Genomic DNA, 23,425 nt, shown 5'->3' on the forward strand with positions numbered 1-23,425 from the left:
ACATGGGTCGCTAGATGGCCGCTAGCACATCCACAATACCTAGTCCCCAAAGCTCTGTGTGCTTTTATTGTGTAAATAAACCGGTTTGATACATATGCAAATTAACCTGAGATGAGTCCTGTATGTGAGATGAGTCAGGGACAGGACTCATCTCAGGTTAATTTGCATATGTAATAAACCGGTTTATTTACACAATAAAAGCACACAGAGCTATGGGGACTGGGTATTGCGGATGTGCTGGCGGCCATCTAGCAACCCATGTCCCCAGCTCTATACACAAAATCCCGATGACAGGTTCCCTTTAACATGATTTTGAATGTGATTGCTTAATTCCGAACACAGCCACATCCCCAGTTATAAGAGGGTGTGCACACTTATGCAACCACATTATTTTAGATTTTTCTGTTTTCTTCCCTCCACCTAAAAGATTTCAGTTTGTTTTTCAATTGAGTGGTACAGTTTATAGGTCACATTAAAGGTGGAAAAATTCTGAAATGATTTATCTTTCTCTAATTTTTTTTACAGCACAGAAACCTGACATTTTAACAGGCGTGTGTAGACTTTTTATACCCACTGTATATTCTGAGTTCCTGCTTCCAAAACCCCTCTTTAAAAGAAAGGTCCACATCTTTATAAGGATGGTTGAGAAAAGAATCATTCTGGTATTGTCAGGGACGTTCCCGTGGCAGGTACCAGGAGATCGGAGAGACTGGCAACTCGTGGGTTAAATTGACAAGTTCACTGTGGATTTTATTGTGTCTGTGTTTTGGTGAATGCCACACCCCTTGCTTCAGGTGTTGCTTGTAGGTAATTTACTTTTCCCATAAGTACCTGCTTATCACTCTCGGTGGTGCGGTTTATAGATTTTCTTCCTGCCTTATAACTAGCTGGTCGGTTGGTGCTTCTGGAGTTGCCAGTTTTCTACTTTCAGATAAGTCTTGTATTTTCTTACTGTTTTGTGTTTGTAATATTCCCTGTTGTTTGTATCTGGGCCTGAGACAGAGACTTTCATTCGTCCATCTTGGGAGGAATGGGTTGTCTCTGATCCTAACCTCATTCCAGGGCCTTATAGGATATAAGGAGCTAGGTATACAGCATATGAATATTCCTACCTTCAAGGTCTATTCATATTGATAGGTAGTTAGGACCCGGATTAGGGTTGTTTAGGAGGTGACCTGTTCCTTCCCTAGTTTCCAGGCCCAGTTACTGTTCCCCTTCCCTCCTGTGTTTAGTGTTTTTCCCCCACACTGATCGTGACATTATAAACCGCCGAATAACTGTCATTTTGTTGTCTGTATCAGTTCAGCCATGGATGTTATCACTGCACTGACCGGACAGGGACAGCTACAGGGGCTGTCTCTAGAGGTGGATGACCTCCGCATGACCGTCTCACAGATGCAGAGACCACTGTTGGCTGATCCTAGTAGTGGTTACCTGTCCTGAACCTAAAGTTGCTCTTCCGGATAGATTCTGGGGGGGGGGGGGGGAGTGATAATTTTATTCAGTTCAGGGAAGCATGCGAATTATACTTTAACTTGCGTGCACACTCATCTGGGGACGAGAGCCAGAGAGTGGGTTTGATTATTTTGTTGCTTAAAGGGGACGCCCAGTCTTGGGCTTTTTCTCTGCTGACCGGATCACAGTCTCTCCGATCAATAGGTGCATTTTTCAGAGTTTTAGGTCTCATCTATGATGACCCAGACCGAACCTTCCTGGCCGAGACTACATTATGCGGCCTGCGTCAGAGAGAGCGTTTGGCGGAGATCTATTGTTCTGAATTTAGGAGGTGGACTACGGATACTGAGTGGAACAATCCAGCTCTCCATAGCCAGTTTTGTCAGGGATTATCTGAGAGGCTGAAAGACGCTTTGGCCTTTCATGAGAATCCTGAGTCTTTGGAAACAGCTATGTCTTTGGCTGTACGTATTGATAGACGCCTGAGAGAGATATCTCAGGGCCCACTCTCTAAGGACTTTCTATTACATAACGTACCGTATTCCTTTGACTCTTTGGGTGAAGAGACTCCTGAGCTTATACCTGGGGATGAACCCATGCAATTAGGGAGAGTGACTCCGGGATCTGCTTGCAAAAGTAGAAGTCGCAAGCAGGGAGTATGTTTTTTCTGCGGTCAAAGGGGACATTTTGTCAATATATGTCCAAGCATTCAGCTGCAAAAAGAGAAACAAAAAGGGTCGTCTAAATCTAAACTCCGACTATCGGAGGTGTGAGTGGGGAGTCAGAGAATGTGCATTTGTCCTTTAGACTAGTCAGGCTTTAGAACATATAGCTGCACCGCAAAATGGCAAATAATAGATTTTTTTTGCCACTAATACATGCTAAAAAGTGCTTTAGAACATATAACTGCACCGCTAAATGGCAAATATATATATTTTTTTGCCCCTAATACACACCAAAAAGGGCTTTAGAACATATAACTGCACCGCTGAACGGCAAATAATATATATTTTTTTCCACTTATACACGCCACAAAAGGCTTCAGAACATATAACTGTACCTCTGAACGGCAAATAATATATCTTTTTTTGCCACTAATACATGCCAAAAAGGGCTTTAGAACATATAACTGCACAGCTGAACGGCAAATAATATATATTTTTTTGCCACCAATACACGCCAAAAAGGGCTGGAATTTTCTCACTTCACCACACAACGACTAATAAGCCCCTTTTTCCCACTAATACAAGCCAAAAAATGCTTTAGAACATATAACTGCACCGCACAAGGGCAAATAAGACATATCAAACAGCACTTGCACTCCAATAACAAGAATGGTTTGCTGGAATTACAGAGCTGTATAATGGCAATTTGGATCCCCAGTCAGTGAAGCATAGGGTAATAGGATTGTTCCTATTACCCAGGCTGTAAACTCGCCTACTGAACCATGTTCTGCTTCAATACTGTGGAATAATTCCTCCCTATACTTTCCCTGAACTTCTATACAGCAAAATCAAAGTTTTCAAGTCTTTCCTAGCACTGTCCCTAGCACATGCTGACGTCTCTCCCTGCGCTAAGTACACTGGAAAATGGCTGAATTCAAGATGGCTGAGGCTATTTATAGGGCTGTGACATCACAGGTCTGGCTGGCTGCTGATTGGCTGCATGCATGGCATTGTGGGTGATCCCTCGTTCCCAGAGTTCCTTGCTCCATGTCCTAGCTTGTGCAGCAGCCATTTTAGGAAAAAATGGGATTCATTACCACGAAGTGTGAGGATATTTAGATTTGGTGTGAATCAAATTTTTCCTTTAATGTGGATCGAATTCCATTTCGTCAACTTAGATTTGCTCATCTCTAATTGCTATGTCCTGCCCTATATTAGAACTGTCTATTCTTGTCTGAAAAACGGCAAGAATAGGACAAATTGCTAGACTATAAGGAGTGGCAAAATCTACAGTTTGGTACATCCTGAGAAAGAAAGAAAGAAAGAACTGGTGACCTCAACAATGCAAAAAGACCTGGATGCCCACGGAAGACAACAGTGGTGGATGATCGCAGAATAATTACTATGGTGAAGAGAAACCCCTTCACAACAGCCAACCAAGTGAAGAACACTCTCCAGGATATAGGCGTATCAATATCCAAATCTACCATAAAGAGAAGACTGCATGAAAATAAATACAGAGGGTTCACTGCATGGTGCAAGCCACTCATAAGCCTCAAGAATAAGAAGGCTAGATTGGACTATGCAAAAAAAAAATATATATATCTTAAAAAACCAGCACACTTCTGGAAGAACATTCTTTGCAGATGAAACCAAGATCAACCTCTACCAGAATGATGGAAAGAAAAAAGTATGATGAAGGCATGGTACAGGTCATAATCCAAAGCATACCACATCATCTGTAAAACACGACATAGGCAGTGTGATGGCTTAGGCATGTATGGCTGCCATTGGCACTGGGTCCCTAGTGTATATTGATGATGTGACACAGGACAGAAGCAGCCGGATTAATTCTGGGGTTTTCAGAGACATACTGTGTGCTCAAATCCAGCCAAATGCAGCCAAACTGATTGGTTGGCGTTTCATAATACAGATGGACAATGACCCAAAACACAAAGCCAAAGCAACCCAGGAGTTTATTAAAGCAAAGCAAAGAAGTGGGATATTCTTGAATGGCCAAGTCAGTCACCTGATCTGAACCCAATAGACCATGCATTTCACTTGTTAAAGACTAAACTTCGGACAGAAAGGCCCACAAACAAACAGCAACTGAAAACTAAAAAGGAGGAAACACAGCATCTGGTGATGTCCATGAGTTCAAGACTTCAGGCAGTCATTGCCAACAAAGGGTTTTCAACCAAGTATTAGAAATTAACATTTTATTTACAATTATTTAATTTTTTCAATTACTTTTGAGCCACTGAAATGAAGTGATTGAGTTTAAAAAACGCTTTAGTCCCTCACATTTTTATGCAATTATTTTGTTCAACCCACTGAATTAAAGCTGAAAGTCTGAACTTCAACTATCTGAATTGTTTTGTTCAAAATCTATTGTGGCAATGTACAGAACAAAATGTTGTCTCTGTCCAAATATATATATGGACCTAACTGTATTTGGATTACAATGCACAGGTTATCTATATATTTATCTATCTATATATCTATTGTTTGTGGTTTTAGTAAAACTATTTTTTACAAAATAAAATATCGCATTGATTCAGGCAGACTACATTTCCATGCCACGCCAGAGGATAGAGTGCCTACCACACAATTAATTCACAGTATTCTAGATAATATTTCGTCAGTAGGTGCGCCGAGGATAGTGCACCTTATTCCAGAAGCCTAAGAGGGTTGAGCCACTGTGGTAATAGTATATTAGATTTTAGATTGCAGTTTTAAAGGGACTGAATGAAAGTTTCATGCAGAATAAACATGTCCAAAACATGAAGCATCCTCCAAAATTTCAACTGCAGCTTTATTCATTAGACCTTTCTTAGGTCTGTTTTTTATACTGTAAGCGTAGCCCCATATACAGACGTGGACAAAATTGTTGGTACCCTTTGGTCAATGAAAGAAAAAGTCACAATGGTCACAGAAATAACTTTAATCTGACAAAAGTAATAATAAATTAAAATTCTATAAATGTTAACCAATGAAAGTCAGACATTGTTTTTCAACCATGCTTCAACAGAATTATGTAAAAAAATAAACTCATGAAACAGGCATGGACAAAAATGATGGTACCCCTAGAAAACACAGAACATAATGTGACCAAAGGGACATGTTAATTCAAGGTGTGTCCACTAATTAGCATCACAGGTGTCTACAACCTTGTAATCAGCCATTGGGCCTATATATATGGCTCCAGGTAATCACTGTGTTGTTTGGTGATATGGTGTGTACCACACTCGACATGGACCAGAGGAAGCAAAGGAAAGAGCTGTCTCAAGAGATCAGAAAGAAAATTATAGACAAGCATGTTAAAGGTAAAGGCTATAAGACCATCTCCAAGCAACTAGATGTTCCTGTGAGTACAGTTGCACATATTATTCATAAGTTTAAGATCCATGGGACTGTAGCCAACCTCCCTGGACGTGGCCGCAGGAGGAAAATTGATGACAAATCTAAGAGACGGATAATCCGAATGGTAACAAAAGAGCCTAGAAAGACTTCTAAAGAGATTCAAGGTGAACTTCATGCTCAAGGAACATCAGTGTCAGATCGCACCATCCGTCGTTGTTTGAGCCAAAGTGGACTACATGGGAGACGACCAAGGAGGACACCATTGTTGAAAACGAATCATAAAAAAGCAAGACTGGAATATGCCAAACTACATGTTGACAAGCCACAAAGCTTCTGGGAGAATGTCCTGTGGACAGATGAGACAAAAATCGAAGTTTTTGCCAAGGCACATCAGCTGTATGTTCACAGACGAAAAAATGAAGCATATCAAGAAAAGAACACTGTCCCTACTGTGAAACATGGAGGAGGCTCTGTTATGTTCTGGGGCTGCTTTGCTGCGTCTGGCACAGGGTGTCTTGAATCTGTGCAGGGTACAATGAAATCTCAAGACTATCAAGGAATTCTAGAGAGAAATGTACTAGCCAGTGTCAGAAAGCTTGGTCTCAGTCGCAGGTCATGGGTCTTGCAACAGGACAATGACCCAAAACACACCGCTAAAAACACCCAAGAATGGCTAAGAGGAAAAAATTGGACTATTCTAAAGTGGCCTTCTATGAGCCCTGACCTCAATCCTATTGAGCATCTTTGGAAGGAGCTGAAACATGCAGTCTGGAAAAGGCACCCTTCAAACCGGACACAACTGGAGCAGTTTGCTCATGAGGAGTGGGCCAAAATACCTGCTGAGAGGTGCAGATGTCTCATTGACAGTTACAGGAAGCGTTTGATTGCAGTGATTGCCTCAAAAGGTTGCGCAACAAAATATTAAGTTAGGGGTACCATCATTTTTGTCCATGCCTGTTTCATGAGTTTATTTTTTTACATAATTCTGTTGAAGCATGGTTGAAAAACAATGTCTGACTTTCATTGGTTAACATTTATAGAATTTTAATTTATTATTACTTTTGTCAGATTAAAGTTATTTCTGTGACCATTGTGACTTTTTCTTTCATTGACCAAAGGGTACCAACAATTTTGTCCACGTCTGTACGTGATTTAATATATGGTCCTGAGTACTATTATTTTTTATACAATAAATGAAAGTGGGTCCCCTTGTCAGCAAGGCCCCTGTACGTCTGCAAGAGTTGGGCATATGGTATGACAGCCCTTGCATGGTTGCATGTGTAGTGGTTGCAGATGTTGCAGTTCATCTGAGCCTTTTAGCTTGAAGGGGACAAAACGTTCTCCCTGCCGAATGGATGACACCAGTGCTGCAAATGATTTGTCAATATCAAGGTTTAGCAGCTTTAAGTAACCCTTTTGCATGATAAATATATATATAATATTTTACTTTCAAAAATAAATCCAGCGTGTAGAATGGTCGTAAGAGCCGCGTCTCATAGTGACAGTTCTGTCTCTTTCTGTATTGTATGGAAATGCATTCTTTATGTTGAACCTTGCAGTATTCCTCTGAACTATAAATGTATTTTTGCACTTAAATAACGCCTACTGTATGTAATTCACATTCACCTAGCACGATCTGTCCAGTCTCAGTTACTATGGAAGCAGCTCCTGGAACACAAGGCAGAGAAATGCCTCTTTTCCTGCATTAGTACAGATCATGCTGTTTGCAAATGGGTTGAACTGCATGCTGGGATAAATGAGTGTATGGCGTATGTATTAGACAAGCCAGTATAGCCTGCAGATATTCTTGTATTTAATGTGTTCCATTATTCCTACACTATTGTTACAGACAGCAGTAACCCTTCAGTGGGCCATGTATGAGCTGGCACGGGTCCCAGCCATCCAGGAAAAGCTTAGGTCTGAAATTGTAGCTGCCAGGGCAGCATCTGGAGATGACTTGGCAGCACTACTGAAGAGAATCCCATTGGTCAAAGCAGCGTTGAAAGAAACTCTGAGGTAAAAACTAAAATAAAGCTACATAGATTACATAGTATACCTCTGGGTAGAACATTTCTTTCTCATTCTCTCTTGTTCATTACAGACTGCACCCTGTTGCTATCACATTACAGAGATATACCTGGAAGGATACAGTTATCCGCAACTACATGATACCAAAGGGGGTAAGCGCTAACATAGGAAAGGATTACCCAGAAGGGCTTGACTAGTATAGCCCACAATTTGCAGGTCACCAGTGATCAGTTTGAGGAACCACAATGGCAATGTTTGCTTGTGTGTTCTGCAACCTCACAAAGCATTTCAGAGACACGTCTGAGCTATAGAACCCCTCTATTAACTCAATTTATTAGAAACTAATGGCAAGACTGTTATTAATTGAGCATACCGACAGAACCATATGGTAGTTTGCCATCACTTTCTAAGGACAATCAATATGGCTGTACTTACTGTTGTCACTCTAGTCAGGCTGAGTCCACACTTCAGTTATTTGGTCAGTTATTTCCATGAGCCAAAACCAAGTGTGGGTCCAAAACACAGAACAGGAGCAAATCAAATCATTACACCTGTAGGCTTTACTTCTGGTTTTGGCTGGACATCGTTTCCCTTTTTCTCCTGGATTGTTTGTGGACTGGACCGGGTCCTTGCACAAGAGATTATATGGGTAATGCTGGCTTGTTTCCTGATTTACAAGTGATGAGTTGCCCCCAAAATGTGCCACCTCGTTTACTTTATACATAAAATGCCAATCTTAGTAAATATGGCGCAATGGAATAATGAGGTGGTGGTGGTGGGGGGGAGGTGTTTTATTAAGCCCTCCATAGTTCTGGTCTTAGGATATTTCAACTTTTTGGGGGGTTATTTGTGCAAATATGTTGCAGTTTATGGGTCTTATTTTTACACTATTTCAAACAGTTTAAAAAAGTGGGTGGGAAAGTTTGGTGTGGTTTGCTATATCAATTAGTTTCACTCCAGATTTATCACGATACCTTTTTTTTTTTTTAAAAGGTTGCAAAACAAGCATAAAAAACTGGAATGGCATTACTAGACAAAAGCATTAGGTTTAAAGATGTTGGTAGTGACTCTGACGCTCCCCTGGGCCATATAGTGATTGGAACCCCTGTCTTGGGGTTCTCCTTCCTGATGGTGGTTTAAGGTGTCCTTGACAGTGTGGAAAGGGGAGGTGCAAGGCAGGGTTCCCTGCAGCATTGAAGCCAGAGAGGATGAGGCAGTTTTGCAGTAGAACAATTCTTTACTGAATAATGAAGTTCAGGTACATCAGTTATAGTTCTCAGCATGCATGGACCAGCAGATATTACACAAACGCACAGAGATCTCCTCAAGTGTGTACTGTAAATCTTCTTTTACACGTGTGATTTTTTCCATCTCGGTGCGATGCGTAAAGCAAATGCATAGCATCCGGACATTAATTTTAATGGGTCTGTGTACATGTGTTTTTCACGAATCATTTCTGCGTTCAGGAAAAATTGCAGCATGTTCTATATTGTATGTTTTTAATGCAGCTCTGATTCCATAAAAGTGGATGGGGCTTGCGTGAAAAACAGAAAGCATCTGGATGCAATGCATTTTTCGCTGATGGTTTTATTTTTTCACGCTCCTGAAAAACACATCTAATCCGGATTGAAAAAAACACAGACATGCAAAACCATCAGGTTTTTCTCTGAACAGATCCTGACACAAGCTGTATCGCTCGCATTAAGAAGCCTAAGGTCCCTTTCACACGGGCGAGAATTCAGAGCGGGTGCAATGCGTGAGGTGAACGCATTGCACCCGCACTGAATCTGGACCCATTAACTTCAATGGGTCTGTGCACATGAGCGGTGATTTTCACACATCACTTGTTTGTTGCTTGAAAATCGCCGCAAGCTCTATATTGTGCGTTTTTCATGCAACGCAGGCCCCATAGAAGTGAATGGGGCTGCGTGAAAATCGCAAGCATCCGCAAGCAAGTGTGGATGCGGTGAGATTTTCACGCGTGGTTGCTAGGTGACGATTGGGATGGGGACCCGATCTTTATTATTTTCCCTTATAACATGGTTATAAGGGAAAATAATAGCATTCTTAATACAGAATGCTGGGTAAATTAGGGATAGAGGGGTTAAAAAAAAATTCTGAACTCACCTCATCCACTTGTTCGCGCAGCCCGGCTTGTCTTCTTTCTTCTTCTTTGAGGACCAGGGAGAAAATGACCAGGGTGATGGACCATGTAATGTACCTTGTGATGAGCGCAGTGACGTCACCAAAGGTCCTTTTCTCCTAGGTCCTCAAGGAAGAAGAAAGAAGACAAGCCGGGCTGCGCGAACAAGTGGATGAGATGAGTTTAATTATTATTTACTTAGTATTCTGTATTAAGAATGCTATTATTTTCCCTTATAACCATGTTATAAGGGAAAATATTAAAATCTACAGAATACCTAACCCAAACCCGAACTTCAGTGAAGATGTCCGGGTTTGGGTCTGGGTACCACAAAAAACTGAAGACCGCAACGCAATCACATACTCACCCCATTCACAGGCAAAATCGCATGATTATCCCGTATCCTATCCGACCTTTACACGCAACGCCCGTGTGAAAGAGGCCTAAGACTTTAAACTCCTCGACACGTGGCTATGGACACACAGTTATCCTTTTCAAGTAGCATTTCTCCAAATAACTTTTCTCTACGCTTTCTTTTTTTATATCTGGCATGCTTTTGGGCTTTTTTCTGGCTTTTTCTTTCCTTCTTCTGGCTGATACCTAATCCAGGGATGGCTTTACTTGGATTCTTAAAGGGGTTATCCAAGGCTGGAAATGGCCCCCTATATGTCCGGGCCCCTCACACTGATTCTACTTACTGTACCTGGCTCCCCGCTCCGCTCCTGGTCCCCACACTGCTGCTCCTCCCGACACCGGATGTTTTCATCCGCACACGGGGAGAAGAAGCTGCGGCAGTGTGGGGACCAGAAACGGAGAGGGGAGCCAGGTAAGTATAATTAGTGTGAGGGGCCTGTGCCTATGAGGGGCCATTTCCAGCCTCAGATAACCCCTTTAACACGTGCTTTATCTCCTTACGCTTAGACTCACACACTGACTCCGACACTAGATTGATATGTTTCTAGAATGTTCCTCCTCTCTGTATAGAGAGGGTGACACCAGTCCCATCTATTGGTGGATATGAATATGACCTATTAACACCTTGATCAGCAACTAGTACAGTAAATGCTTATACCACACTAAAGTTAATTTTTAACCTATTTGCAGTGTACCATTGCTTTGCAGTGGGATGCTGCACTAAGACCCACAATCCTTTCTTTAAAAAACATTCCATGGGCAGCGCAAAAAGTAGCAACTTTCTGATGCAAGTTTTCTAGTGCAAAGGCCATTTGTGATTCTCCCCAGACATTTTAAATATATTTACAACCCATCCAAGTAAGATTATGGCTGGTAAAGGGCCCCCAACTTTCAATGAATAGGGGCTGAGATGATTATCATTCTTCCTCTGTACTAGAAATACTCTTCCATATGCGGTAGCTACAGTCTACTGAACAACCATTCTTTCTTGTATTACTTAGGTTAAAAGATGAACCATTACTGTTTGCTTAAAGCAACTAACTTTTCAAAGAACTTTTGAGATATCAGAGCGATACATAATAAGTTTTAATAGGTGGGGGAACTCAGTGCTGAGACACCCACAATCTCTACGAGAGGAGAGAAGCATGCGCATATCACGCTGTCTCTCTCCTGGCTGCAGGAGACGCAATAGAAAGTCTATGGGCCTGTCTTGATTCTGTCCTCAGCAGCAAGGAGAGAGAGCAAAAAATGCGCGCACTTCTCTCCGCTTATTCTAGAGATCGGTCGGGGACTCAGCACAAATTTTTGATACTGTAGGTCGCTATGACCTATCAAAAGTTTTTTGAAAAGTTAGTGATCCTTTAATGTTTACTTCATTTGTCTCCTTCTTTGTAGACTTTGGTGCAAGTTGGACTTTATGCGATGGGACGGAATCCTGATATCTTCACCTTTCCTGAAAGGTTCTCTCCCGAGCGCTGGCTAGGGCAAGAATCCACTCATTTTAGAGGCTTAAGCTTTGGTTTTGGTCCTCGACAGTGTCTTGGCAGAAGAATAGCAGAAATGGAGATGCAGCTTTTCCTCGTCCATGTATGTAAGGTTTATATGAGTGGAAAAAATTATACCCATCACTATATTTTTTTCGCATCCGCCTTATGGAAGTAATCTTAGGCAATATTCACAAACAGACTTGTTCCATATGTGTAAGGATTATTAAGCAATTAAAATGAAATATTCTCTGCAGGGGGGAAGATTCTTCAATCATGATGTGAGGTCTAGGTTCATTTTCTATCAGGGACAGTTTTCCAAGTTAGAATTTTATGATCTCTCTTCATGTATGCAGTAGTATAAGAACACTACTGAGAGCTCCTTTTGGTGTCCAGTTTATAGGGGCAAATGTATTATTCCTTTTGCAATTTCCGACACATGCTATATTTGTGCAAAAATGTTTAGCATTTTTGCATCACTCTTGCCTCTTTTGAAGAATGTGAGGAAGTTAAGAAGGTGTGGTTAGCTACAAAGTCTCAGTCTCAGTTCATTGCAGGGTGGCATACAAAAACTGGAGTAACATCTCTAGGCAATTTTTTTTAGCAGCCATAGATTTTAATGTCTGGCTTACAAACAGAGAGGAGAAGCGTCAAATTTACTAACATGCCTCTTAATAAATTTGGTGCACCTTACTCCAGCTAACTTTTAATAAGACTAGTATATAAAATGCCAATCTTATTTAATCTGCTCCATATTTTTTTTTTTGCGGTGTGGCATGCCGAAAAATATATTGCTCATATATTTTTCACATGTGTTTTCTTTATGCATTTCTGTAGCCCTGCAGAGTAGCCTATAGCAATACCCATTAAAAAAGCCCATACCTTAGAGCATGCTGCGTTTTGAAGAATATGCTGATCCCAAAAACACACCAAAAGGTAACAAACATGGCACAGAAAAACTGCACTGTTTGTAGTTGTTATTCTTTATCAGGAAGATTTATCAAGACCAGTGTTTTACACGCCTGTCTTAAGGTGGATTTACACATACCAATGAGCAGCTGTCACAGCTAAGGATGTGGAAAACCCTCAGCCGTGCAGTATCAGAAGGTGGATGGTCAATACCAGGCCAGGACAGGAATCAGGGAGCAGGTCATCTCCTACACATCCCTAATTCTGGCCCTGTCTCCTATCCGTATGAGCCAACCCTGAAGGTAGGAGGGCTCATACTCCGGAACCTGATATTCCTGCTAGCCCTCAGGGTGGCCCTGAACTAGGAGCAGGGTAAGACGACCTGTTCCTCCTAGACACGGAGGAACTGGAGTCTCACTGGCCAAGCTACAAAGAAAGGGGAACATGAACAGAAATATGGCAGTGACAGGTAAGTGAGACTAGTACCACACTTACCTTCCACAGACACACAACCTGGAACCCACATGCAAGTGCTGCTGTCCACAATCAACGCAAAGAACACCACACACACAGACATCACACGGGAACCCAGGAAACCATATTCTGCAATAAATAAAGACCAAACAAACATCCTCTAAACACCATACATAAACCTTCAATTTCCTCATCAACCTTGCCAATAGTAACAGATGGAACATTTTTAGAGGATTTTTTTCTTTTTGTTTCTTTATTACTCTCAAAAAACTGCCTGAATCTCCTAGAGGGACAAACATTTGCCAAATGATTTATACCTCCACAACAGAAACAAACCTTCCTATGAGAGCTGAATCCTCTATTGTCAGATGCAAGCAAACCCAGCTGCATGGGCCCCTGCTCAGAAGGGATTGAGAGCGACTGAGACCCCTGTGCACTGAATGAGACTGCCGCACTGTCCTTGGACTGAGTATGACAGGAAGGAGTGATCTCTTCTCTCTCTCTAAGTCGCCTGTCAATACGAAAGGCCCGAGACATGGCAGAGTCCAAGGAGGTAGGTCTCTCATGAAAGGCAAATGCATCTTTCAATCCCTCTGAAAGACCATGGCAAAATTGACTTCGGAGTGCAGCATCATTCCAACCAGTATCAGCTGCCCATCTCCGAAATTCTGAGCAGTATATCTCTGCGGACTGTTTACCCTGGCAAAAAAGACGTAGTCTAAACTCAGCCAGAGCAATACGATCCGGATCATCATATATCTGACCCAGGGCTAAAAAAAATTCATCCACTGAACAGAGGGGCTGTGCCCCCACCGGCAGCGAAAAGTCCCAGGACTGAGCGTTATTCCTGAGCAGCGAGATGATGATCCCCACCCTCTGCTCCTCATCACCAGAGGAATGGGGAAGTAGGCGAAAATGGAGTTTGCAAGCCTCTCTAAAACGAACAAAATTCTCACTAACCCCGGAGAACGTATCCGGGAGCGAGATCTTAGGCTCGGAACAAACTCCGGGAACGCAAGCTGAACCGGTCACCTGAAACTGAGAAACAGTTTTACGGAGATCTGCTACCTCCAAAGAAAGACCTTGCATGTGTTCAGTCAAAAGTGAAACTGGATCCATGCTTGAGACGGTTTTGGCGGATCTTCATTTTGTGTCTCCTAGTTTTCTGTACATCTTCCGTGACAGCAGCAGTGGAGAAGAGCTCAGCATTTACATGCAATGATCACCTCCACAGTATGAGGATGAAGTATCGCTTTTGCGATCGCTCATCCTCATAGAGCTGCATTGCTTTTCGGCAGCAGATCACTAGACCGCATGATCTGTTGCCCAGAAATGATACTTTAGGTGCATGCACAAACTATAGTTTCACTCGGGGAACCAGCGTCTTCACTCGTTCATCGGGTGATCTGCTGCAACTTTACATGCAGTGATCACCTCCACAGTATGAAGATGACGGATCGCTATTGCCATCACTCGTCCTCATAGAGCTGCATTGAACGACCGGGAAATCCATGCAAAGGATGCAGAAACAACCCCATTCAGATACATTGAATGGAATTATTAGTTGCAGAAATATCTGCAACAAATCTGCTAAATGTGAACGTACCTTATAGTTCCGTTTGAATGAGACTCTTGAGATAAGAAAGATCCAGTATTATATGATAAGAACTGGCATTCTGGCATCAACTAATAGTCTTTTCCTTTGTTTTTCAGGTTCTGGAGAATTTCAAGATAGAGACAAACCGAATGGTTGAAGTTGAATCAACTTTTAATCTCATTCTCTTCCCTACCAGACCCATTCAGTTAACCTTGTCCCCGTTATCACTGAATGGTTCAGAAAGACACTCCTAAGGACTTCTTGCTTCATGGACATGCCTGTATAACACATATAGATAACAAATAAGAAGATATCATTTGTTGGACCTGAGCAAGAAACAATAATCTGTCAATAAAATCACACACAAAATAACAAGAAATACATGACAAAGATCTGATTTCTACCAATGCATTTGTACAGATATAAAGTACTATTTTTTCTTGCTTGTTTGCTATATGCCGTAGGCCTTAAAACAGGAAAATGTGGATCTTCACAAATGCAAAAAGAAAAATTACACAAACAGTTCTATACAAGTATGCAAAAGCTGAAATGTTTCTGTAATTTGCTTTAAAGGGGTTGGCCCATCTCATACATTGGGGATATATTGCTAGGATATTTCCCAATGTCTGATAGGTGTGGGTCCCTCTGCTGGGGCCCGCACCTATCTATAGAATGGAGCCTGCATAGTGAAGGAGGGCGCACTGCGCATCCACCCTCCATTCATTTCTATGGGACTGCTGAAAATAGCCAAGTGCTGGGTAGACTATTTCTGTCTTCCTCATTGAAGTGAATGGAGTGGTGGCTGGAGTGCTTCCCATTCATTTCAATTGGACTTCCGAAAAATAGCCAAGTGTGCTCCTCGGCTCTTTTCAGCATTCCCATAGAAATGAATGGAGGGCGGATGCGCAAGTGCAGTGCACCCTTCTTCACTTTGTGGACTCCGTTCAGTGGCGTAATTACCGGGGAAGCAGGGGAAGCGGCTGCTTCGGGGCCCGGGCTGACAAGGGGCCCGGCGCCCGACAGCGTGTCAGTCAAGTTTAATCTTTTTCATTTATATGCAAATTACCTTCCTAACGTGCCCAAGAGGTTGTCCCTCCGACCGTTTGTGCCCAGCCGCGCCCATTATCGCCAAGCCCACCACCGCCTCGCTGTTAATTATTCACTGCTGTCCTCGTCTTTTTTTTTGCGACGTAGTCTCACGCATGCGCTGATGTTACTCACGTCCGGGGCCTCGCGGTGTCCTGGCAGCAGCCTCAAGTAGTGTAATCACGCATGCGCCAGCTTTCTCCACTTTCTGGCGCATGCGCGATTACATTACTTGAGGCTGCTGCCAGGACACCGCGCGGGCCCGCATGCGCAAGACTACGTTACACTTAGAAAAATAAAAAAGATGAGGAGAGCAGTGCATAATTAATAGCGGGGAGGTGCTGGGCTTGGCGATAATGGACGCAGTTGGGCACAAACGGCCGGAGGGACAGCCCTTTGGGCACGTTAGGAAGGAAATTTGCATATAAATAAAAAAGATTTTTATCAAAAATAAAAAGGACGGGTGGGAGTAAAAATAATATATATAAAATTGGGCGGGGGGCTCATAAAATTTTTTGCTGTGGGGCCCAGGCACTTCTAGTTACGCCCCTTGACTCCGTTCTAAAGATAAGTGGGACCTGCAGTCCCGCGCCTATCAGATATTGGTAGGATATCCTAACGATATGCCCCCAATGTATGAGAAAAATAATAAAAAACAACATACTGTATGTTTTCCCATGTTGTGGAAGAGGAGGCCATTTTTATATACTTATCTCACTTATATAGCACTGACATATTCCACAGCACTTTACAGACATTAATTATTACTGCTTGCTGTCTGCAATGGAGCTCACAGTCTAAAGGTGGATTTACATGGCCCGATTGTCAGGCAGATTATTGGAAACAAACGTTCCTGCGAATGCTCATTCTCGACAATCTGCCCATCTAACTGTGCCACCAATCACCCTCTGATGTATTTCTTTAGAGTGTGGGAAGAAACTGGAGTACCCGGAGGAAACCCATACAAACTCCATCCAGATGTTGTCCTTGGTTGGATTCAAACCTAGGACCCCAATGCTAACCACTGAGCCAACTTGACAGCTACTGTAAATCAATATCCAAAATATTGTTGTCTATGAATAGGTAAAACAATGTAACATGACAGGTGTCCCTCCACTGAAAGTGATATTCAGCTCCACCAATTCCAAATTAGAGACTATAATATTTCAAAAGGAACTCCACAGAACTCTTGCAGTTAAACATGCTATGCTAAAATGCAGTGTGGTAACTGCAAATCTGAATAGGCTTCTGTTTTCTGCTGTTGTCATTGAAACTCCACCAGGCTGCTTCCTGTAGATGTTGGACCATTAGTCACAGTCCACCACCCTTCGCTGTAGTGGGCTGGTATTTTCACACTGCCTGTGATATGCTATTTGCTGCACAGAATACAGTATGCAGAATGTGACAAGGCCTGTGTCTTCCACCTTGATCACACTTGGGAATGATCTATATAACTATAGTTTCAGTTAGCCACATTTGTGCCCGAGCAAAGCTCAGTAGTATGCAGGAGGTGGGAGCGGTGAGTGAGGAGCTGTACTCACCCCTCCTCCCTGGTCTTGTCTGGGCTATACTGCACTGTCCTGACTGCATGGGTCCACTATGATCTGATACTACAGGGAATCAAGTGACAGTGCAGCACGCACCAGAAGAGACAAGAGAGCGTGACTGCCATGGGCGTCACTAGGTTAAAATATTCGGGGCCTGAGCCCCTGATGTTTTGTTCCAGGCCCCAAAGGTACTGCCTGCTGGGCAAATATGACTGTACAATTGAATCCCTGTGCTGCAGCTCTAACACACTGAATCATTTGCCCAGGGCTTCCTGCTCAGCTGGTCCACAGATAATAAAAAAAACAAGAGTGACTACTGACCAGGACGCACTGCAGGAGCTGAAGGACCTGTGATGACATCACTGTCTTGTGATCAGTGCTGGAGGGGCAGAGCTCAGCTGTAAAGAGAGAACTAGTGGAGAAGATCCTTTGATGACTTCTGTGACATAAGGAGAGGTAAGCAAAGGGAGAGATTCAGTGTGAGTAATGCTGAGAGTTGTAGTTCTTCTCTCACACCACCTCCCTGCTTTGTTGAGGGAGTGATGCTATTTACATGGGACTGTATGTTGGAGGGGCTGAAGGGAGGGGAATGATGTTATTTACATGGGACTGCATGTTGGAGAGGCTGAAGGTGTAATGCCCCAGAGGTGCATTACCACCTTTGCACCTTGCCACTCTCTCCTATGGTTAACTTAATGTCATTCTATGTATTAATTTCCAGGCCCTGCACAACATGTAGTCATACTTCTTATTATGTAACTGTTTACGTGTAACATGCCTGGTTCACCAGCAGGTGGCAGCATAAATGGCAGAGCTATCTTACATAGAATGGAACCTTCTTTCCATTATATTTTCTCCCTCTAGGGAGGAGTTTAGCTAGTTAGAGGTCAGAATAGAGTACCCCCTGCAAAGGGAGGGTGTGCAGAAGGTGCATGTCCCGGACGAGCCTCGCCTGGACCAGCTAGAGCACCTTCAGCTCTGCTGGATCTGGAGGCCACAGCAAAGAGCCTCAGAAGCCAGGAAGAGAAAGTTCCCTGGACAAAGCTAGAGACAGACCAGATTACAAAGTTAAGTACAGCGTCAAGAAGAACCTGAATTCTATAGCCAGCCTGTTAGCACAGCAGTGCCAGAGAGCAACTGACGTAGCAAAAAAGGCAGTTTGCCTGCCAGAGTTAATGCCAAAGCCTGCTGGAAACCAAGGCAAAGCCTGTAAGCTGTTTGAAAGAAGGTTTATTAAAAGTAAAGTTGCTGTTCCACTATATACAAGGTCTGGACTCAATTATTTCTTCAAATCCCTCAACTATTCCCCCTATTTTCTCTGCTTTGGACGACAACGCCTGGGGTCCAGCGTATCCAGGTAAGAGCACCGTGACACGTGCCCAAAACATAAATGACATTTAGGCTACCCTACACCACTCTGGCATTCCTACACCTGGGTATCATCCATTACATCACTAAAAGGGGCCCTGTGCCCTTGTTGCTTCACTGCAACTGGCGTCACGACAAACATATTTCTTTAACGAAGACCCCTTGCCGTTGCTGTGCGTCGCAAAGGCAGAGGAGTGATGTTATTTACATGGGACTGTATGTTGGGGGGATGAAGGGAGGGGAGTGATGCTATTTACATGGGACTGTATATTGAAGGTGCTGAAGGGAGAGGGTGATGTTATTTACAATGGGACTGTATGTTGGAAGGGCTAAAAGGAGGGGAATGATGTTATTTGCATGGGACTGTATATTAGAGGGAATTAAGGGACAGGAGTGATGGTATTTACATGAGACTGTATATTGGAGAGGGGCTGAAGGGATGGGTGTGATGTTATTTACATGGGATTGTATATTGGAGTAACAACCACTAAAAACAGGTACAGTGAGGATAAATGACATTTCAGGAATTAAAATAATTTAAAAAATACTCACCTTATCCAACGGGCGGGGATACTGACTCCTCATTGGATGCAGCAGGATCTGTGCTCCCAACGTGATGACATCACACAATCATGTAAGGTCCTGCTGCATCCAGTGAGGAGTGAGTGTCCCCATGCGTGAAAGTGGATGAGGTATGTTTTTTTTTCCCAGTCAACAGAAAATGCTGGGGGCCACTATGGAGGACATTATTAATGCTGGGGGCCACTATGGAGGACATTATTAATGCTGGGAGCCACTATGAGGGACATTATTAATGCTAGGGGCCAATATGGGGAACATTATTAATGCTAGGGGCCACTATAGGGGACATTACTACTGCTGGGGGGCCACTATGGAGAACATTATTAATGCTGGGGCCCACTGTGGGGCACTTTATTACTGTTTGGGGCCACTATGGGGAACATTATTAATGCTAGGGGCCACTATGGGGGACATGATTAATGCTGGGGGCTATTATAGGGGGACATTATTTATGCTGGGGGCCAATATTAGGGCATTATTTACAATTGGGGCCATTATAGTGGGGTGGAAAAAGCCATTGAAATTCATCCGTTTTTAACAGCCAGATGGCGAGAAAATGGACACACAAAGGGTTTGAAAATGGTCATAAAAAAGCTGACAGTGTGTCTGCTTCTAACTGCCTATTATTTATTTATTTTCATTTGTGTGCATGTAGCCTTACATAGGACTGTATGATGGAGGCAGTTTGAGAGGGAGTGATGTTTCTTACATGGTACTGTGTGTTGGATGAGGCTGAAGGAAGGGAATGATGTTTTATACATGGGACTGTATATTGGAGGGGGCTGAAGGAAGGGGATTGGTGTTATTTACATGAGACTGTATGTTGGAGGAGGCAGGAGAGATGATGTGATTTTATTTACATGGGACTGTATGGAGGAGGGAGGGAAATTATGTTATTTACATGGACCTGTATGTTGGAATGGCTGGGGCCTGATAATTTTGGAGGGCACTACAATGAGGATTATAACTGTAGGGGGCACTGCAGGGGGACATTATAAATACAGGGTACATTATCGGGGTCCTGATTGCTACAGGTGGCTCTGTAGGAGTGCCTATACATTGGCCTTATTACTACTGAGGGGTCTGTAGAGAGCTTTATTACCACTGGGGGCACAGTAGGGGGGCCTTATTAAGACTGGAGGGTTCTTCTACTAATGACAGCACTCTTGGGGAGCATTATCACTGTTGGGGGCACTTTAAGGTGCACTAATACTAATGAGGGCATTCTAGAAGGGAATTACTAATGGTGGGACTTTGAGGAGCACTATTACTATGGGGGGCACTCATTTTTCTTCAGGATAGTATTTGGGGGTATTGAGGAACACAGCAAGCAGCAGGATAACACAGTTGAAACTCCAGGTTGGTGGATGATGATAGAAAAGTGAGGAACCTAAGATGTCTGTGTATCAAACTCTGCAGAGACGAGACGCGGCTGAAAGAAGTTGTCCGGACCGAATCGAGAAGATGAAAGAAAACTTCTACATCAGAGGTGATGTCACCTGGGAGGCTCTGGATGTGAGAGGTATGTGCTGCTGTATAGTCCTGTATGTTTAATAGTGTCTATGAAGCAAGTAAAATGTCTTTAGTGCTAGTGTGGGAGGGGGGCCTCGACTGGGGCCATATGCATTGGGACTTGGGCCTCAGATCTTTTGAGACCCTACCCACACCCCTGACTGCAGAAGAGAAAGCCATTCCTGGAGAGTAGCAGCAGAGCAGGAGAGGTAGGTTAATTTATTTATTTTAAGGTCTGATCTAAGGTCTGATATGGAAGTCTATGATCTGAGGTCTAATATAGGGGGGGGTCTGACATGGAGGTCTAATGGGTATCTGATGTTTGAAGCGGGAGTCTGACCTGCAGGTCCTGATATGGGGGTCTAACATGAATGTCTAATGGGGGTCTCATCTGAGGTTTAATATGGGGTCTGATCTAAGGATCCGATACGGGTGTCTGAGGATCTGATATGGGGTCTGATCTGAGGCGTGATATGGTGGTCTGATCTGAGATGTGATATGGTGGCCTGATCTCAGTATCTGATAGGGGTCTGTTATGAGGATCTGATATGGCGGTCTGATTTAAAGTTTAATATGGAGGCCTGATCTGATATGAGGGTCTGATCTGAAGATATGATATGAGGGTATAATTTGAGGTCTGATATTGATGTCTAATTTGAGGTCTGATATGGAGGTCTCATTTGAGGTCTGATATGGGGGTCTCATTTGAGGTCTGATATGGGGGTCTGTTTTGAGGTGTGATATGGGGGTCTGTTTTGAGGTGTGATATGGGGGTCTGATTTGAGGTCTGATATGGGGGTCTGATCTGAGAATCTGATATGGGGGTCTGATCTGAAAGGTAAGGGGGTATTTTTTTGTACTGGTGCACAATATAAGGGGGTATTTTTGTACTGGCGCACATTATACAAGGATATTTTTGTACAGGTGCACAACATAAGGGGAAATTATTTTGCACTGGCGCACATTATCAGTTTATTTTTTGTACTGGTGCACATTATAAGGGGGTATTTTTTGTATTGGTGCACATTATAAGGGGGTATTTTTTGTACAGGCACGCATTATTAGGGAGTATTTTTTGTAGTGGCACACATAAGGGGTTATTTTTGTGCTGGCACACACTATAAAGGGGTATTTTTCAACTGCCACATATTGGGGGGAAGTTTCCTACAGGCACACATTATACGGAGAATTATTACTACTGGGGGGCTATGGGGAACATGATTACTAATATAGGCACAATAGGGGCATTGTTACTATTGGGGGCACTGTCAATACTGTGCACTCTTGAATATAATTATTTCTATTGTTGAGATTTTAGGGAGCACTTTTACTGTGGGGGGCACCCTGGCAAAGTATCAGCTTAGCAATTTTTGGGACATTATTTTTTCACTATTAATGTCAGGGACACTATTTGCTGGGCGCAGGTATTTTTAGGACACTGTGTGCCAATAATTATTGAGGAGGGCGCTATCTGTGTGGTACTATTATTTTCAGGGGGATAGCAGTATGGTATTGGGAAGAACAGTGGGCACAGTATTGAGAAGGTGGAAGGATGATGGAAAAGTAGGAAACTAAAATGTCTGTTTGCAGCGGTGCATCACCAATGAGGCTCAGGCAGCACCAGGTAGGGGCAAGAAGGGCAGCAGAAGGGCCATGGGCAATGAGCACTTTTATTGTGAAAACTAGTGATGAGCAGCATAGGCAATATTCATTTTTGCAATATTTTGCAAATTTTTGGCCTAATATTCGCCATGAATTTGCTAATTCTAGAATGTGTGATCTCCAGTTATTATTTTCTTGATTGTAAAAATCGGCAATGTAATATACGCGTATTGTGCACGCAATACCGGTGTGACTCAATTTTGCTACATTTCTCATGCTGCTAGAAGTTTTACTGATTGGTGCACTAAGTATTGTTGTGACATCACAGCACTATGTCTGTAGCATGTATGTATGGACAGCAGAGAAATATCTCTCACATGCACATTGCATATCCATTTTCCTGCCACACACTATATGCCACACACACACACACAATCTATAGATTAGAGCTTGTGTCCTTTTGGTCAGGAGAAGCTTTCTTTGTCTGACCGCCAGTATTTGCTGGTTGATTTAGCATTACCCAAGGTTCACCAGGGGGAGGCGAACCAGCTGTACACCCCATACCGTACCGTCACTTCACTAGATTAGGTACATCTCTGCACAGCTGGCCAATATCTGATTGCTCAGACCCCACACACATACACTCGCAATACAATCCGATCATATAACGGTAACATTAAATCTAATATTTCCCCTTCAAAGACTTAAATACTTTTAACTGTTTTGAGGACATTATTTTCAATACTTGTAGTTAAAAAATTTGGGATTATATTTTTGTTTCTATATCCTGCAGCGCATGTTAGAGCGGGAATATGATAGGACCCGAGTCCAAGAGGAAAAACAGAGTATCATGAGGGGAATACGGAAGGAGCTACGGAGGGAGTTTAAGTGGAAGCACAGTTTGATGTGGCACAGTTTCATTGAGGCCAACATGCTCCCTGCTGACCAGCTTGGTCGACTGCTGGAAGGGGGGTCAACATGTGGCAGACTGGTGTATCTGCCTCCACTCCGTATTGGTGATGTAGGGGAGTGGGTGTGATGGACCCAGAGTGCCTAGGTCCAGCAGGTAATCGTTCACCACCCGTCGCTGCTCCCACAACCTTTCCAGCATGTGGAGGGTGGAGTTCCACCGTGTCACACTGTCCAACATCAGCCTGTGAGGTGGAAGGCTGTTGTCCTGCTGCAATTCAGACAGG

At 43.1% G+C, this 23,425-nt stretch overlaps 1 protein-coding gene across 2 annotated transcripts in view; it reads left to right on the top strand.

Annotated features, from left to right (window-relative positions):
• LOC122929707 (cholesterol side-chain cleavage enzyme, mitochondrial) overlaps nucleotides 1–15,599 on the top strand; it is an 80,679-nt gene extending 65,080 nt beyond the window's left edge. For both annotated transcript variants that reach the window (XM_044283365.1, XM_044283366.1), the window contains exons 6-9: nucleotides 7,333–7,499; nucleotides 7,585–7,663; nucleotides 11,464–11,655; nucleotides 14,649–15,599. In XM_044283365.1, coding sequence (XP_044139300.1) covers nucleotides 7,333–7,499; nucleotides 7,585–7,663; nucleotides 11,464–11,655; nucleotides 14,649–14,786 — 576 coding nt within the window. In that variant the 3' untranslated portion in view covers nucleotides 14,787–15,599. The remainder of the gene's footprint in view (nucleotides 1–7,332; nucleotides 7,500–7,584; nucleotides 7,664–11,463; nucleotides 11,656–14,648) is intronic.
• The last annotated feature ends 7,826 nt before the right edge of the window (nucleotides 15,600–23,425 follow it).

Source organism: Bufo gargarizans, chromosome 2, assembly GCF_014858855.1.
Source record: "Bufo gargarizans isolate SCDJY-AF-19 chromosome 2, ASM1485885v1, whole genome shotgun sequence".
Classification (NCBI taxonomy): Eukaryota; Metazoa; Chordata; class Amphibia; order Anura; family Bufonidae; genus Bufo; species Bufo gargarizans.